We start from the raw sequence: 16,909 nt of genomic DNA on the forward strand, positions 1-16,909 counted from the left end.
AGGGATCAAGTCTTGCTTACTTAAGACACCCATATCATAAATAATTCCAACATCTTAACCAAAGAAATTTCAGCCAAATCTAGAACTCTGATTAAATTACTATACTAAAAGTAAAATACCAATAAAATAGATTGGATAGCTTTGCCATAAACAAGTTTGACAAGAGGGAAGAAACTTGGCACTCTCCATAAAATTTACCCTAATTGAATAAAGTAATCCTACAAATAACAATATTGATAAATTATAATCCTACAATACACAAACAGATCAAATCTAGACGCTTTGAAGTATTAATTGATGGATTCTGGAAAAAACAATGAATCTAAATTGCACTGACTCCCTTGAGCCTCGTGGACGTTAAAATTTCTTCTCTATGAAGAAATGATGAAGGCAGCGAATGGTCAGCGTGGCGGTTGATGTGATCTTCACGACTGAATCTGAATTTGGAGAATAAAAGAGGGAAGGTGCTGTCTGACCCAATCATCTTTTTTAGTTTTTCGCCATGCTTGATTTGGCCAACCTGCTTTTGTTGGAAAAGCCCACCAGTTGACTACAATGAATATATTTATCTTTGGCCCTCGTAAAACACGAATCATTTTTTACGCGGGTCAAATGACCGGTTCAGCCAGTATCCCACGCTTTCAGGGTCAATGCTTGTGGGCTGTGGGCTCTCCACTGTAGACTGTAGCTGGAGTCGATCAAACAAACACAAATACCAAACAAACAGAACGACCCAACAAAAATGTTAGGGAGATTCTTGTACTCAATCGACACAAATAGAACATCTTTCTTCTTTTAATGCAGAATTGAGCAATGGTGGGCTAAGGTCGTTGAATCCTGCTCCTCTCTCGCTTTTACAATTTTTTTTTTCTGTGTTTGACCCATATAATGAAATTGGGTCTTGTTGCCCTTTTATAGCCTTTTTTCCAAGCCTTTACAACTGTTGTTCTTTTGACTAAAAACTGTGGACTTTGCGGTTCATTATTATTCATGGGAATTGTAACACAGCTGGGCTCTCACTGCTCGTACCCATAAGCGGCTTCTAAAGGATCTATTTATTACAGGGTTTTGTGAATAGTTCCGTTGATGAAGTCTTAGTAGGAGAAAGAGGATGGTCGTTGTAGCATTGTTATGGAGGAGAATGCGGCAGCCTTGAATACAGCCTTAAATGCGGTGCAGGCGCTGGGGCGGGGTTTCGATGTCACTTCTGATATCAGATTGCTGTATTGCAAGGGCGCAGCGGCTTCTCGGCTTGTAGTTATTGATGAGGAGAAAACACATGATCTGCCAGTCGCTGAAGGTATAATTGCACCCAATGTGCCCGTCGAAGTTAGTTCCTCTAGCGGTGAACTTGCACGGCATCATTCCGACGTTCTGAATTTTCATCAGGTAATCACAAATTCAATTTTTTCTCATTGCCCTTTTTGAATTTTCTAGTGGTTGGTAAATCCGGCTTCTATGGTTGCCTTCGGCATAGATGTCATGACCGAGGGGCATCTTTTCGGTTAGATTCATTTCCAACTTGCACCGAGCCTGGCCTGTTGTTGTGCGCAAGACCCTGTAAGTTGGATGTGGTATTTTCCCCAATTTATTATATTCTAGTGATTCCAATTTGGAATCCTTAGTATTTTACCACTTGAGCTTATTTCATTTTACACAGCCCTTTTGGATATGCAGTGCCCTAGGCAGGTGACTTGAGAGAAAAACATTATAGATATTCTTTAATAAAATATCGTGGAGCTTCTATTTAAATTAGCAACAAAAGATCCACCTTAAAGAAAGAAGCCCAACTGGCTTGTATTATGGCGTGATGTTCTTGTAGAATTCTTGATGCATCTTCTCACTCTTGGAAACATGGGTTTGAATTTTCATAGACAATTTTTTATCCTGGATGATTTATTAAATTTATTTTTCCTTGAGAGTGTTTTGTTTGCCGTATCCCAGTTTTGTAAATGTTTCTCAACCAGGATGCGTAATATGTTTAAATCCAATGCTTTGCGTTTCACAACCAGCCAGAAAAGTTTTAAATGTCAATGCTAATGCCTAAGTATTAAAAATCTTCTTCTTCTTTGGTTAAATTTCGAGCAGTTTTCCACACACAATTAATAAATTAGGATTAAGAGTTGGATGAAGGTTCTGATGGCATTACTGTTATATTGTAGATGGCCGAGCATTTCAACAAAAGTATGTCTCTGTCCGGGAGGACCCCTCTTGGCAGCTTCAATTCTATGTTCAATTTCTCTGGTTCTTGGGAATCCAATGCAGCAGCCACCAAGAGCCTTGTAATGGATGGGTTTTTCATATCATTATACACTGTTCAGTTGAGAAAATCTTCCTTGGTTCTTTGTCCCGAAGTCAAGCGTGCAGTTCCTAATATGTGGGAGCCGTCCTCTTTAGCAAGGTAGTTAACATATTTAATTTAATTCTGGAATAATTATGTGCATGAGGTTTTTTTCTCTCTATGCAATTTGTATGAACTTCTTTACGCATCATCAGATCTTTACTCCTTTGGTAAAGTAGTTAATTGCTGAAATGCACAAAATGGAAAATTTATGCATGTCTGTTTCTCTCCAAGAAGGGGAAAATGCAAAAAGTATTTTAAGTTCAGCACAGGCATTACTTTATCAAACTCTCTTACTTGGCATTGCAATTCCTGAAAATTTTGTAATTACAAATTACTTATTGTCAAATGCTGTGGATTTTCCAGCTTCATTGAAAATTTTGGGACCCATATCATTACATCTGTGAGAATTGGTGGGAGCGATGTAATATATGTCAAGCAGCATCACTCATCTCCTTTATCTTCCATGGAAATACAAAAGTATGTGAAAGACATTGCAGATAGAAGATTTTCAGCTACAGATAATTATGTTGTCTCTAATGCAAGCACATTGAAGGACAAGGTAAAACACGATAAGTTTTATGTACTTTTCAGACCATCCTTGTATTTTGCTTAAATTGATGATGTGTATAGCATGATTAGATTTTGCAATCTGTAACCATGACGAAACTACATTAGCTGGTAGTGCAGATTTATGACTATTTTCAAGAAACAATTAGATAAGTTTTTCAGAAACACCAAATGATTGGTACTTCTTAGTGGAAAATACAAGTACTAATAATTAATAGGTTTTCCAAATTTTCTTAATAACCTCAATCTGCACAACAATCATTGCTTCTATGCATATGATCCATGGCCACATAAGATAATCTATATTTAATCAGATGTAATCATCACAAACTCTTTGATGCAGGATGTTACTGTGATTTTTAGGAGGAGAGGAGGTGATGAACTTGTTCAAAGTCACAAAGACTGGTTGAGTACTGTTCCCATGGCTCCTGATGTTATTAATATGTCATTTGTTCCTGTAACATCTTTGTTAGATGGAGTTCCTGGAAAGGAGCATCTCAGACGTGCTATTGATCTCTACCTAGAGTGTAAGTTTTATTATTTTTGAACCTTAAGGAAGCTTATTTAAATGCAGCATGACATCCATAAAGACAAGTGCTATGTCACATATATTGTTTAATTTTTTTGGTGCTCCCATCACTTGTCATTACAATCATCCAACATGATCATAGGTAAAATATGAAATGCTATGTATTAAGAAGTTACATTTCAGAATCTAAAATCAGGAATATAACAGTAAAATGATTCACTTACCTTAAAGCTGATAACAATTTGCAAAGTAAGACAGCCTAAAATACAAATCTACAGTCGAGAAGTTGGTGAGTAGGCTGTCCTATGGATTTTAAGTACCAAGAAAGCAACAGGGCACTATGTTAAATGTTTAGAATGTGTGAATATCTTCAATGTATTCTGCTAGCTTTAACTAACCTTTTGCTTACTTACCATACACAACAATTTTATTAATTGTTCAATCCTTTGTGAAAACATAATATATTGTCAATGAAAACAGATTTCGACAATCCATGCTAATTATTTGCAAGAACTTCTGGATATGATCGTGTAAAGTTTTCTCACTTTGACCTTGCTGTAGCTTAATAGACAGTCTGAAGCGAATCTGACATTTCAACAGAAATATCAAACTTGTTAAAAATTCTGAACTTCAATACATAATCTAAAATCATAGATGCTTAAAAGGAAAGTAGAAAGATTATGTGCTAAAAATTATGACTGAAGATATGAAATCTAAAATTACAGAATTCTGCAAGGAACGTAGCAAAAATTATCTTAGGGTGAATAGTACCATATTCCAATATTTCTACAAGAAGAAAGAAAAAGAACTTCAATAATTTTTTGAAATAAGATTTTCAAGTTCATAGAGAAGGAGCAATATTTTGTAGGAGGTTATAGGACTGCAATTCAGTCGACAAAGGTTTTGGAAAACAATATGGATGCTGTCCATGAAGAATTATGCTCAACAACTATCAGTAAAAGAACAAAAATTTTGAGATCCATTTTTTAACTACTTTTGTTTTTGGTTTCCTGTCACATATGAAGGCAATCTTTTACACAAGAAAAACATTTAACAAAAAAGTAAAACATGGTCTCATAAATATCTGCGAAATAACAAAAGTACATTAGTTGAAAGAAAACTCTTCAAAATCCTTGAACAACAATTGCAAGTCATTTTTCAAGTCTGTGAAATGCTTGCTTTCTTATGTGCTTCCAGCAGATGCCCTTTGCTTACTTGTTGGAAGTAGTATGATTGCAGAGACAAAATGGAGGGGTCCCTCTACTAGGAGGTTAAGAACTGCTTGATGCCCATTTCGCCGATGATTCAATTCCAACTACTGAATTGACTTACCAAAATGGGAGGGAGCTGTTCTTTTCCTGGACATGCTTGTAAAATTTACTGCATAAACAGTGGGAAAGAAAATTTATAAGCCTTTTTTATTGGTAAAGAAAAAACATATGCCTCTCAGTTGTATATGTCCTAAATGAAGTTTATAAAATCAGGGTAAATTATATTTGGTTTGGTTCTCCCCTCCGGTATTGAGTTGTATCTTTATATTATAAACAAAATACGAGGAAGGTCTAGAAAGTACCTTACCCAGAGCTGAGACTGAAATCACAATTACCTTGCTATTGCCAATCTGGTCATAAAGCTGAAATGTGTTTCTAATGCCATCAGATACGCTGAACATCACCCTTAATTGCTCTTGGCACTCACACTTCAGCACCAGAATCCTTAATCTATTACACCAGAAATTCCAAACCCCTATCCCTTTGATACCCTATGTTACCCGGGGACGTGTTTCCACCCCTAAACCTGAAGTTTCGGAAATGGGGACGGTTTCGGGGACGGGGGGAATGGCAGGGGACGTTTCCCAGACGTCCCCACTTGGAGAAGAAAACAGGAAACGTGTCCCCCAAACTTTGGAAACGGTCAACGAGTTTCCGAACAACGTTGACCGTTTCGGGGACTGTTTTTCCGTTTCTTAACGTCCCGGGGACTGCATAAAAGGTTTCATATTAAAATTTATTAAACTCAAAAAAACCATTAAAAAAATGATTTTCCAGTCATCTGCAGGCCCAGACATGTAGAAGTCAATTTTTTTATAAAATATATTATAAAATGAATGATTAGGGGCAACTATCATACCATTTTTGTTTTCATTTTGAAGCTCAGGATGATAGTGATAGTGACTTTGATATGGATGATTAGGGGTAGCTGCCTTAGTATCTTTTGTTTTCATTTTGACTTTGATGTTTCATAGTTTCAGACTTGGAGTGTTCTGTCTTGACATTATAATATTATATGATCATTGATACACTATAGTTGATGCTTCAAAAGTTTACAACTTTAAAGTTTGAGTCTTTATCTATTCAATGTTTCCATTTTATTGAGAGTTGATGTTTTTCATTCTCTTATTTGACTCATTTCATTATGTGCTAATGGTATCTTAAGTACTTAAATGATGATTGAAAATGATGCTATTTAGAATTTTCTACGATGATTCGATTAGATGCTGATTGCTATGCTCTATGATCATTGATGAATCATTATTTGATGAATGAAATTGATAATTTTAAGCTATGTTGCTATGATGAATGTAGAATTGATGAATAGATTTGAAAATTCAGATAAAATTCAGATATATATATCCCCTGTTTCGGCAAAAAAAAACCGTCCCGGAAACCCGTTTCCCCGTCCCCCCGTCCCCTCGTCCCGGAAACTTGGGGTAACATAGTTGATACCATTTTGCTTGTCCCCACAAAAAGATTCTAAGCAGTTTCTTCAACATGTTATAAGATACTCAAAAGGAGAAAAGAGGGAATAATATTAATGTGACCTGATACAATACTTATATAGTTAGATACAACTTCATTTCCACAGTGGATGATAATGCAATCATACTCCAAGATTAATTTGTTTTCAAACCATGGCATGTATGTGGTGACTCAAAGTCTCAAACTGACCTCAAAAGCTAAATAGCTTAGTGTAGCCTGCTTATCAAGATAGCTATAAATTGGTTTCTGAAAATCACCTTATTAGAAAACAACTTGTTGGTTTAGTGCTAATTTGTAGAGATTTTAGATGGAGTACTAGAAAGGGCTTTTACAATTGTGCGGTAAAGGCCTTGCATGAATTGGTTAGGCACACCTTGTATCTTTCTTTATGTGTCAATCAAAGATTAGAAGTGGGGGGTTACAGATCCTGCATTGTGCAGAGGTTTCAGAATATTTATAAATGACAATCTTATTTCAAACAGAATATGTAGGGGTGGTTAATGCTTCTCTAATATAAAGCTTAAAAAATCTGACATTCCAGATTCTATTTACAGCCATAGACTAAAGAGATTAATCTGTAGAAGATGCCTTTTAAAGGTGTCCAACTGTGAATTTTCTTGGGCGTGGTTTCAGGTTGATTAGAACTTTTTTTTTGCCACTCATCCTCCTTGGAATGGCCGTATCCTTTGGGACCCTTGGATTGTCAGATATAGCTTTAAAGTGTAAATGTATATGACATGTAGTTCAATCGTCTGCTATTGGATTGTGTGAAGAAAAAGGATTTAGGCTATCTTGCATGAAGATCTACGCCTTTTGGAATAGAGGAATCAGGGTTGTTCAAACAGGATTTGTATTTTCTTATCAAAGTCATTTGATCCTCAACCTTTTGGGGCACATGGTCAGATGTTTACTTTTCAAACATTTTAAGACAAAGACATTACTATGTACTTATAATCTTGTTGTTAGCTTGACATAGCTCTTTTTTCCATTCAGTAGTAGATAATACATTTTTCAAACAAAAAATTCTGATAAATAACAATTTTTATATACTCTGGTATGAAATTTCAAGTCAGAATGGCCAAGGCCAATGAGATTTTCTTCGATCTTTGAGGCCTTAGTGCAGAAGACTCAAATTCGTTCTGAACCATATGCATTGGACTGGCTCTATATGGGCACTGAACTACAAGCGTCAAGGTAGTGAAAGGTCAAATTCGCCATAGCAGATTGCTACATTTAAGAAGTAGAATTTGGTGTTCTGCCACTCAATGTATGTAAATTAGTTATGGTCCCTATTTGTGGGTAAGAAATGCTACACTTTATGAAATTGCATAATTATATTTTCATAAAGTATGGAAAACCTTGATTAAGCTTATAAAAGGAGGCAAAAATTCATGTTGTATCTGCCAGTGAGGTCAAGAGGTTGATCGATGCAGGTAATATATTCCTGATGTTTTTTGTCAACTCCAAAGTTGGAGGAGGGAGTACAGAAATGGGGACTTCTGGTCTGCCTGCACTGAGAGGCAATGAGAAATGTTGGATGAAATCATATTTCTGTTTACAAAAGCATTCCAATAAGTGAATGACATGAATCTGTTGATGCTTTTACTTGCAATGACCAAGCATAAATTTGTAACAATTGCTCTAAAGAGCTGAAGAAATAAAAAGGCAAATACAGGCTCTATATAACCAAGTACCGAAGGCCAAGTTGTTTGCCTTATGAAGCACAGATGATTGCAAATTACTCATTGAAGTCACTATCAAGAGTAGGCGTTCTTTCCCAAGGATTGATGATCCACTTTATCATTTGCAACATCCAACAATTTAAGGAATTTGGATTTAAAATATGGATATCAAGAAGTTTGAATGAAAGAATAAGACATATGGAAGGATGCCTCCAAGACCAAACAGAGTCTATATAGGCATCATTTAAAAAGTTTATTAATGTAGTACTTTGCCTACTTTTACTTTATTTTGATCATTTGCTTGGATGATATAGGTGTCATCAATTGTGCATGATCGATACATGTGAGGATGTTGGTTTATTTCCCAACTTTACTCCCACTAATATCCACTACATGCGAGGAAGTTGATAACATATATATTAGTGAAGTTGTGCCAAACTAGGTCCACTGCCTTGTATGAAGTTATATTTAATTGTGAATGTAGAAAACTTATATAGTCTCAAGCCTTCCATGCTAGATGATGTTGAATGCATTGCAATCCATTGAATTCACAACTCCTGATAACTGGACAATGATGTTGATATGCAGAAGAAGGTGAGAACATGAAGGAATTGAGAGAAGGAAAATTTGAAAATTGAGATTGAAACTATGTTATTGGGCTTCACTAACCCTTGTCGCCCCACCCCCCCTACTTGTATGGGTATGGTTTGTGTTTGGCTCATAGGAATAACCTTGGGCGAACCCAACCCAACCCAAATCCAAGTGGAAACAAAGGCTGCCAAAAGAAAAACAGAAAAACAATTATTTATTAAAAATACTTTTATAAACAGAAAAGATCCTGCATACTTAATTTTGCCCTGAATTGATAAAATTGTGAAAATGATGTGCACCATGAAGGTTTGTGTAGTTTCAAAGGCCTTAATTTGGGTGCTGTCCCTGGACCTTGTGAGGAACATTGGCTCTCAATCCCATTCGGGGTGTCACCCCCAAATCCTCATGAGCGGTGCTTCCCTCAACCCTTTTGGGGACATTGGCCCCAAACCCCCATGGGGGTGTTGCTCCTCAACCGCATTACGGTCTCCAATTTTAAATCCCCACTAGTTTATTAGAATCTCTGTCATGTAAGAGACTCAATTGCAATGAAGGGGTGATGAGGAATTGTGAACTAACTCTTGAGTATTTTTATTTACACCTTATTGTTGCACAACTTGCCAGAACTAGCTTTAGATGTGGCAGCTTGTGCAGTATGGCTAGTGAATGTGACGTCGTAATTTATTGTGGTTCAAGTGAAATTGAACCAAATGTTGACTTTGATACTTTTGATGAAGAGTTATGAAGACTGAAGAGTATTAAATGTTGATTGTAATTTTCATAATATATTGACATTTGAATTTTCTTTCGCTACATATACCTGTATCCAAGGGAAGTTTTTTCATTGCTATATGTACTTGGTACTTGTTCCTGTGTCTGCACTCATACCAGAACCAGTAACTTAGGATTGAAAGGACACTTGCCAATCAAAGCCAAGTAGTTTTTGTAGGATGTTGGGGATTTTTTGGAGTGTCTGAGATTTTGGTGATGAAAAGCTTCCTAATTGGGGAGTTATCATTTGGATTGAATCATAATTAAATAAAACTGGCTTTGTAAAGAAGTCTGAAAAAACAGTCCGATCCTCTTGAATCAACTAATTTCAATTAAGAATAAAGTTTTACAAGGAGCTTCATCGATTGACGAGTAGACTAGGGGAGGAATTTCTATTTCAAACTAGCAAGCAAACTAACAAGCATTTAATGTATTCATTACAGCAAGGTTGGTTGAATGAGGCAGGAAAGCTTCTGATGTAAAGCTGTACCAATGAGTTTAACCATTTCTTTGTAGATTCTTAGATCAATCTAGTTTCTGCAAGCAGTCTTTGAGAGATCATGGTATACTTATGATGCGACAATGTACATAAAAATCACAGGATTGTTGTGGGAATCAACTCTAGACAGTTAAAATTCTTTATTTATATTTCATTGCATCCTTTGCAGATAATGTTGTTAAGGAAATGGATGACAACCATACTATTCAGGAGAATTGCCCTTCTGAAGAGAAAATTCCACTCGAAATCACTACATTAAAGAATAAAGGCAAGATCTACAAGTCCATTCAGTTAGCAGTGCAGGTCGATTCTACGATTTCCAACTCCAGAAGAAAAATAAATCTACAAGTGGGTTTCGTACCAAGGACCTGATTCCAAAGTGTCAGCAAACTTGGGAGCCAAAAATACAAATTTGAGCAAAAGAAAAAGAGGAAGTCACTTAAGGAATCAAATTATACAGAAGAAGAGACAAAATTCAGGTGGTTTAAATTCATGCAAAAATCTCACCAACAAAGATTATTCCTGAAGTTTGTAGTATCTCAATTAATCCACATCACCTACAGTGCATAATATTTTCTGGAGTATTTATGAATTATGTATCACCAGTAATTGTTGCTATCTAAGATAAAAAATTGAAGAGAATCATTTGATATCTTACTTGTTTAAGAAACAATTAAATTGGGATTTGGGAACAAGATAAAGTTCTCACCTAGGTAGGGCAGAAAACATATTCATATCAGCCCAATGATATGAACATTAATCCTTTAGGACCTTGCCAGGTGTGTCCTTGGATGACACAAATCCTTCAACTCGGGATTGATGGGTACATTCTTTTTTAATTATCTTAAATTAAAACTTTGAATAGGTAACATCTTCTTTTTCCCACTTAGGATCAACTATATAGATTTGTTGAAAATGGCAATGCAATATTTTACCCTCACCTTGGCATTATCTAGTGGGAGGATTCAACATCTTAAAACTTATCAAGTTAAATTAAAGAGTAAGATTTAATCGCGGGACAGCTGGTGCCCACAGGTAAATATCATCTACCCCAATGCAAGCGAAAGTAAGCCACAAGTGGGTTTTATGCCAACAGATCTGATTCTGAAAAATCTGCAAAATGGGTGCCAAAAAACAGACTTGAGAGAAAGCAAAAGAAGTCATCCACTGAATTAACTCTCCCTGTCTCTCTCTTTCTCTCTCTCTCTCTTTCTCTCTCTCTCTCTATATATATATATATATGTATGTATGTATGTATGTATATATTTGCACATACATACATATGTATATATAGTGCTGCCCACAGACTGTCCCTAAAAAATGGATCTTGGATTGACATCGTCAAAATGCAGCCTCTGCCATCTTACCTTCCACCAAGACTTGATGCATATATACATGCATACATACATATTGCTGCCCCCCACTGTCCCTTAAAAAAATGGATCATAGACTAATGCCATCAAAATGCATCCCGTCATCTTACTTTCCCCAAAATGCCATGGAACAAGGTTTGAAGCTTTGTAGTTGCTCTCGAATGGAGGTCAATCTTGGTCTTGCTGCTGCAATATAATTGAGATATTTTGAAGCAGTTGAATCAAGCAACTAATAAATTAATACACAAAGATCTACTTAGCAGACTAGCCTGAAAAATTAAATGCATCCAGAATAAACTATCTGGATTACGTCTCCTCAAGAGATTCTCAATTGGATGAAGCCTCTCAAGAATATGTTACTGTCATGTCGCATCACTTCACAGCTTTCCCCGGATGCAATGCTTCTAGCTGTAATTCCTCCATGTGCTAAGCTCATAGTGCATGTCTGAACAATTCAAACCTTTAACATGATATGAACCTGGCAAGAATTGACCAAGAACATATCTTATCTGCTTTTACATTAGTCTGATGTCCCTGATGTAGTTCAGCTCATCATATTTCTCCAGCAATAAAACCATCTTGAGAAATGGTTATCCTTTAATGGTTTAGGAGTAAGCTTCACTGGGAAGGAGGCGCTTTAAAAGCTCAAATATTCTCTATTTTCTCATCATAGTTGCAGAGCTTAAATTTTTTTCATACAGTTGGCAATCTATAGCAAACAGGATTCTCAAAACAAGATCAATAGAAGAACTTGAAAGTTGACACTCAAGTATGTGCAGTTTCTTCTTACTCACAACATTTTGGATCCAAACCAAGAATTGAAGCAACGTGTTTGATTAGGTTTCCAGTAATGAACTATCACTGTACATTTCCTAGTCATCTCATTGTAGACTTGATTGGTAGATTTGTTTTGCATAGGCTATAGCCAAATGAAAGAATATTGGGCAGGGTAGCATTTATATCTTGTGAAAAATCCATGTCAATGAATAAATCTAGATGCAAAGCTGTAATTTCCAGAGTTACCTAGGGATTTGGGGATGCCTCAGGGATGTTCCCTGGCTGCCCCATAGTACTAATATATAAGTCTTGATAATTTATTTGACTTTGACTCTCATGTGAGCTCTCAGTTTATGTTAATGTTATATTTTAAGGTTCTATAATGAATATATGCATGCTTTGTCAATGATTTCACATGAATATTTGAAATCTTTCCTATATATTTTAAATTTCCTATATTTTACATAGCTGTCCCCTTTGCTGCCCTCTAGCCATCCCCAAATATGGCTCAAAAAATTGCGACAATGAAACAGTGCCTCCCATCTGGGAAACTTGAGGTAACATAGGTAACTTCTCCATCACTTCAAAAACCAATTATTGTATTTTCTTTAATGGGATGCTTTTCACTAGTTCCAATCATGTCTGTTGTATGATGAATGCACATTCATACGAGATGTGTCATTTTGTATGCAGCCAATGCACTTGTTGCTACAACTGGTACAGATTGGAAGGCATTTCCTCCAAATGCCCCATCTATGCTTCTTGTTATAATGAATGCGTGGACATCTTCATACATGATTATATAAGACAAGAAGTGCTATGAGCTGTGGACTACCACACACTCATCTTCATCTGATTGAGCTAGTGCAGTTTGTGTTTTTTAATTAAAAGAAATACCGAGCTGATTTTGACCTTAGTAGATTCTATGTATCCTATGATCTGCTTCTGGCATTCCTTTTGCAAGATTTCGTATGGGCTTTAGAGCTTACCATTTTGGAACAGTGATAGAAATAGAGGACCTAATGCCTCACAATCATAGTCTACACTCACTTCATCAGCTGGTCTTTTTGTAACATGATCTATTGTTGACAGATGCACTCCAGGAGTCCAGAGTATCTTCGGCAAGTAGAGTTTCTTGACAAAAAAGGTTATCTCCAGCTCCTATGGTTCTTCCTGTAGAAATATCACTCAAAGAACTTGGAGATTCTAATGCATGTTTTACATGAACCCTTATAAATTTTTAATCAATGGCTAAGCAGTTTTGCTGTATACTTATGCTCTGTGTTAGCAATTATTTGGAGAATGTAAGTCAGCTACACATACAGCTTCCCCTCTTATTGTAAAGCAACTGGATGCTCATTAAGCTTCTGTGTTATGGAAGATCTGTTCCATCCTCCTGGCTGTAATTATCCGTGGCGAGTCTTGAATGCCCCTAAGTACCATGCCGATCCCCTATTACTTGAGGCTATCTTAATGCTACCCAAAGGAGCAAAACCTGAAGACCTTTTGGAAATGGAACAAAGAATAGAAGAAAAGTGGGAAGCTAAACTCAAGAAGATGATGAAGAAACTGAAGGGCAAGCAGAGCCAAGTGGAAAGGGACTTTGAAGCCCCTGAGGATTAGATAGAAGAGGAGGATGAAGAAAGACACGTGACCCAAGATTTGCATGCAGAACACAAGGCTTTTGTGAATGCCATAAAGGAAGCACATAGGGAAGGTGCTGGGGCTAAGATGGAAGTCCCTACATTCAGTGGGACACTGGATGGAGATGAGCTCGTTGATTGGATAGAAACCCTAGAGAGCTACCTTGAATATAAGGAGGTGGTAGATAGTAAAAAGGTCAGATTTGCACAGACGATTGAGAGGTTCTGCCTCAATGTGGTGGAATTGTATTCAGAATGAAAAGGAAAGACTAGGAAAGAATATGATCAACAAATGGAGTAGGATGGTGACACTACTCAAGGGAAAATTTATGCCTGCAAACTATGAGATCTAGAACATCAAGGAATTCCACAATTTGAAGGACTTAGATATGGCTTCCTATACAAAGGAGTTTTGCAGATTGAGCACGAGAGCCAAACACCATGAAGAGGAAAGAGAGAAGGTGGCCTAGTACACGAATGTGCTTAGGTATGAGGTATGCCATTTAGGATAAATAAGTTTGGTGACAACTAAGACAATGGATGCATGCTTTTAATTGGCATCAAGGGCTGAGGGTAAACCCAGGAGGAAAGGAGAGCAAAATAGTAGAGGAAAAGGGGGAAAGAGTTTCAGAGAAAGAGGGAGCTTTGGGAGAAGGAGCCAATTTAGCAAGAACAATGAATCAAGTGGAGATTCAAGTACCAGAGGAGGAAGTTTTGGAGGTAGAAGACCCAATGGAAGGGGAAGGAATGGTAGACTAGGGAGAGGTGCTAGTGTCTTCACAGGGAGATGCTATAATTGTAACTAAGTAGGGCACACCATGAACAAGTGTCTTGAGAAGGCCTCAACGTCTCATGGTGGAGAGGAGAAATTAATTGGTGCAAGAGGATTATTATTAAAGTGTTAATTCTCCCTTTGGTAATGCAAGATCCTCACTAGATGGAGAGAACTTGATGATGAGAAGGACCTTATTAATAGTGCCTCAAGAGGAGCCCCCACAAAGGAAGAGCTTATCTAGGACCCCGTGCAAGGAATATGGTAAGATGTGGATTTAAAATAGATTTTGGATCCATTGAGAATTTGATTTCTAACGAAATGGTTGATAAGTTCAAATTGAAGAGATTGACTTGTGTTAACCCATACAAGGTATCTTGGTTAAACAAAGATCAACAAGTTCCGGTAAACAAATAGTCTTGGGTTGAGTTTGAGGAAAACTTGATGACGTGAAGGAAGAATTGGTGTATTTAGGTTTTGTCATCTCCAAGGGCAAGCTAAAGAGGGATCCTTCAAAGGTGAAGGTGACCTTAAATTGGCCAACACCAAGGAGTGTAGGTGGTGTCAGAAGCTTTCATGGTTTGGCAACCTTCTATAGGAAGTTCACCAGGAACTTTAGTCAGATTTATTATCGCATTCTTGACACAAATAAGGGGGATAACAAAGGTAAGTTTTTATGGACTGATAGTCCCAATAAAAGTCTTGAATATTTAAAGGGTAGAGTGGCCCAATTTCCTATTTTTGTGCTTCCGGATTTTAATAAACCTTTTATTGTCGAATGTGATGCTAGTAACGTGGCAATAGGTGCAGGAAGGAAGGGCAATAACCTTCTTCTCAAAAATATTAAATGATGCAAAGAGAAAATAGTGAACCTATGATTTGGAGTTGTATGCAATGGTCCATGCCCTTAAGAAATGGAGAAACTACCTTTTGCCAAAGGAATTCATTGTCTTCACTGATAATCATTCCCTTATTTTCCTCAATAGATAGGAGAAATTGAATTGCAAGTATATGAAGTGGGTAGATTAGTTGCAGGCTTATACTTTTACAATCAAACGTAAGAAGGGGCAGACCAATAAAGTAGCGGATGAACTAAGTAGAAGGGTGTTCAGCATTCAAGAATTTTAGTTGGAGAGTATGGAGGTGGAGCCCCTCAAGGAATTGTACAAAGATGACACTGATTTTAAGGAGGCATATGAGGTTTGTTCTAACTTCTTCAACACTTATCATGTCGAGTTTTCTGAGTTTTTGTTGCAGGACAAGTTATTGTTCAAAGGCAATCAACTTTGTGTACCAAAATGTTCCATGAGAGAGTACATCATTAAGGAGAAGCACTATGGGAGTCTAGGTGGCCATGTTGGCCTAGACGAGAACCTAGAACAATTAAGGAGGTTTTAGTTTTGGCCCAAATTGCAGACAAATGTCAGGAAGTTTGTGGAGAGTTGTGGTATTTGTCAAAGGGCTAAAAGTACTATTAATGCAGGCCGTTAACCAATCTTTACCTTTTCCTAACAGACCTTGGGAGAACATACGTATGGACTTTGTTTTAGGCCTTACTAGGACCCCTAGAGGACATGACATCATCTTTGTGGTTACATGACATCATCTTTGTGGTTGTGGATAGGTGCAATAAAATGACTCACTTTATTCCTTGCAAAGTCACTCATGATGCATCTCATATTGTAGACCTCGTTTTCAAGGAAGTTGTTAGAATTCATGGTCTACCTCTTAACATTGTATCTGATAGAGATTCAAAGTTTGTAGGGCATTCTTGACGTATCTTGTGGAAGTTGGGTACACAATTGTATTTCACATTTCTTTATCACCCTCAAACTGATGACCAAACTGAGGTAGTGAACAGATCTCTTGGCAATTTGCTAAGATGTTTGGCCAAGTAACATGAGCAAAATTAGAATATGGTCATTAGTCAAGCAAAATATGCTTACAATGACTCTATGAATAGGAGTACGGGCATAAGTCCTTTTGAAGTAGTGCATGGGACATATCCAAGGGGAATACTAGAGTTGAGAGATCTCAATGGCATAGTGAAAAGAAGTGTGAAAGGTGAACATATTGTAGTGACCATGAAAGACATTCACGATAGGTTCAAGGAAGTATAGGAGAAGCGGGTAAACAAATACAAGTCCAAGGTAGATGAGAGGAAGCGAGATGTTCAATACAAGGCTGGTCCTTGCAAAATATTGCATAAATTTGTTTACAATGCGTATGAAATTGATTTGCACCAAGCTTAACAATCTCACCCATTTTCAATGTCTGTGATTTGTTTCCCTAAAGGATATTGCAGATGTAGGTATTGATGAAAAAGATGAAGATGGGTGGCTCAAGGATCTTCCACCTAATGAACCATTGAAGCTTGTGAAGATTTTGGACTCCAAGATACTTAAGAGGACCATAAACCGAACATACAAGGAATTCCTTGTGAAGTGGAGTGGTCTGCCTTATGAGGATGCCACTTGAATGACAGAAGAAGAGATTCTCAAACATGGAACCATTGTTGCAACCTTGCTTTCTCAAGGGACTTGAGTTTTATTAAACGGAGAGAGAGTATGGTGCAGGGCACCTTAGGGTTTGAACGATTCTT

The 16,909-nt window shown here is 37.0% G+C and overlaps 1 protein-coding gene across 4 annotated transcripts in view; it reads left to right on the forward strand.

The window, feature by feature from the left end:
• The first annotated feature begins 284 nt into the window (after positions 1–284).
• The window catches only part of LOC149533469 (MAC/Perforin domain-containing protein), a 45,865-nt gene continuing 29,240 nt past the window's right edge, over positions 285–16,909 (forward strand). For 2 of the 4 annotated variants that reach the window (XM_089807429.1, XM_089807431.1), the window contains exons 1-4: positions 943–1,389; positions 2,163–2,401; positions 2,708–2,903; positions 3,255–3,438. In XM_089807429.1, coding sequence (XP_089663555.1) covers positions 1,132–1,389; positions 2,163–2,401; positions 2,708–2,903; positions 3,255–3,438 — 877 coding nt within the window. In that variant the 5' untranslated portion in view covers positions 943–1,131. Of the gene's footprint in view, positions 827–942; positions 1,390–2,162; positions 2,402–2,707; positions 2,904–3,254; positions 3,439–16,909 lie in introns of those variants that run through there. The other 2 variants (XM_089807432.1, XM_089807430.1) reach the window with 2 other exon arrangements.

The sequence above is a fragment of the Cupressus sempervirens genome, chromosome 10, assembly GCF_028749045.1.
Source record: "Cupressus sempervirens isolate cs-2001-9-10 chromosome 10, ASM2874904v1, whole genome shotgun sequence".
In the NCBI taxonomy this organism is placed as follows: Eukaryota; Viridiplantae; Streptophyta; class Pinopsida; order Cupressales; family Cupressaceae; genus Cupressus; species Cupressus sempervirens.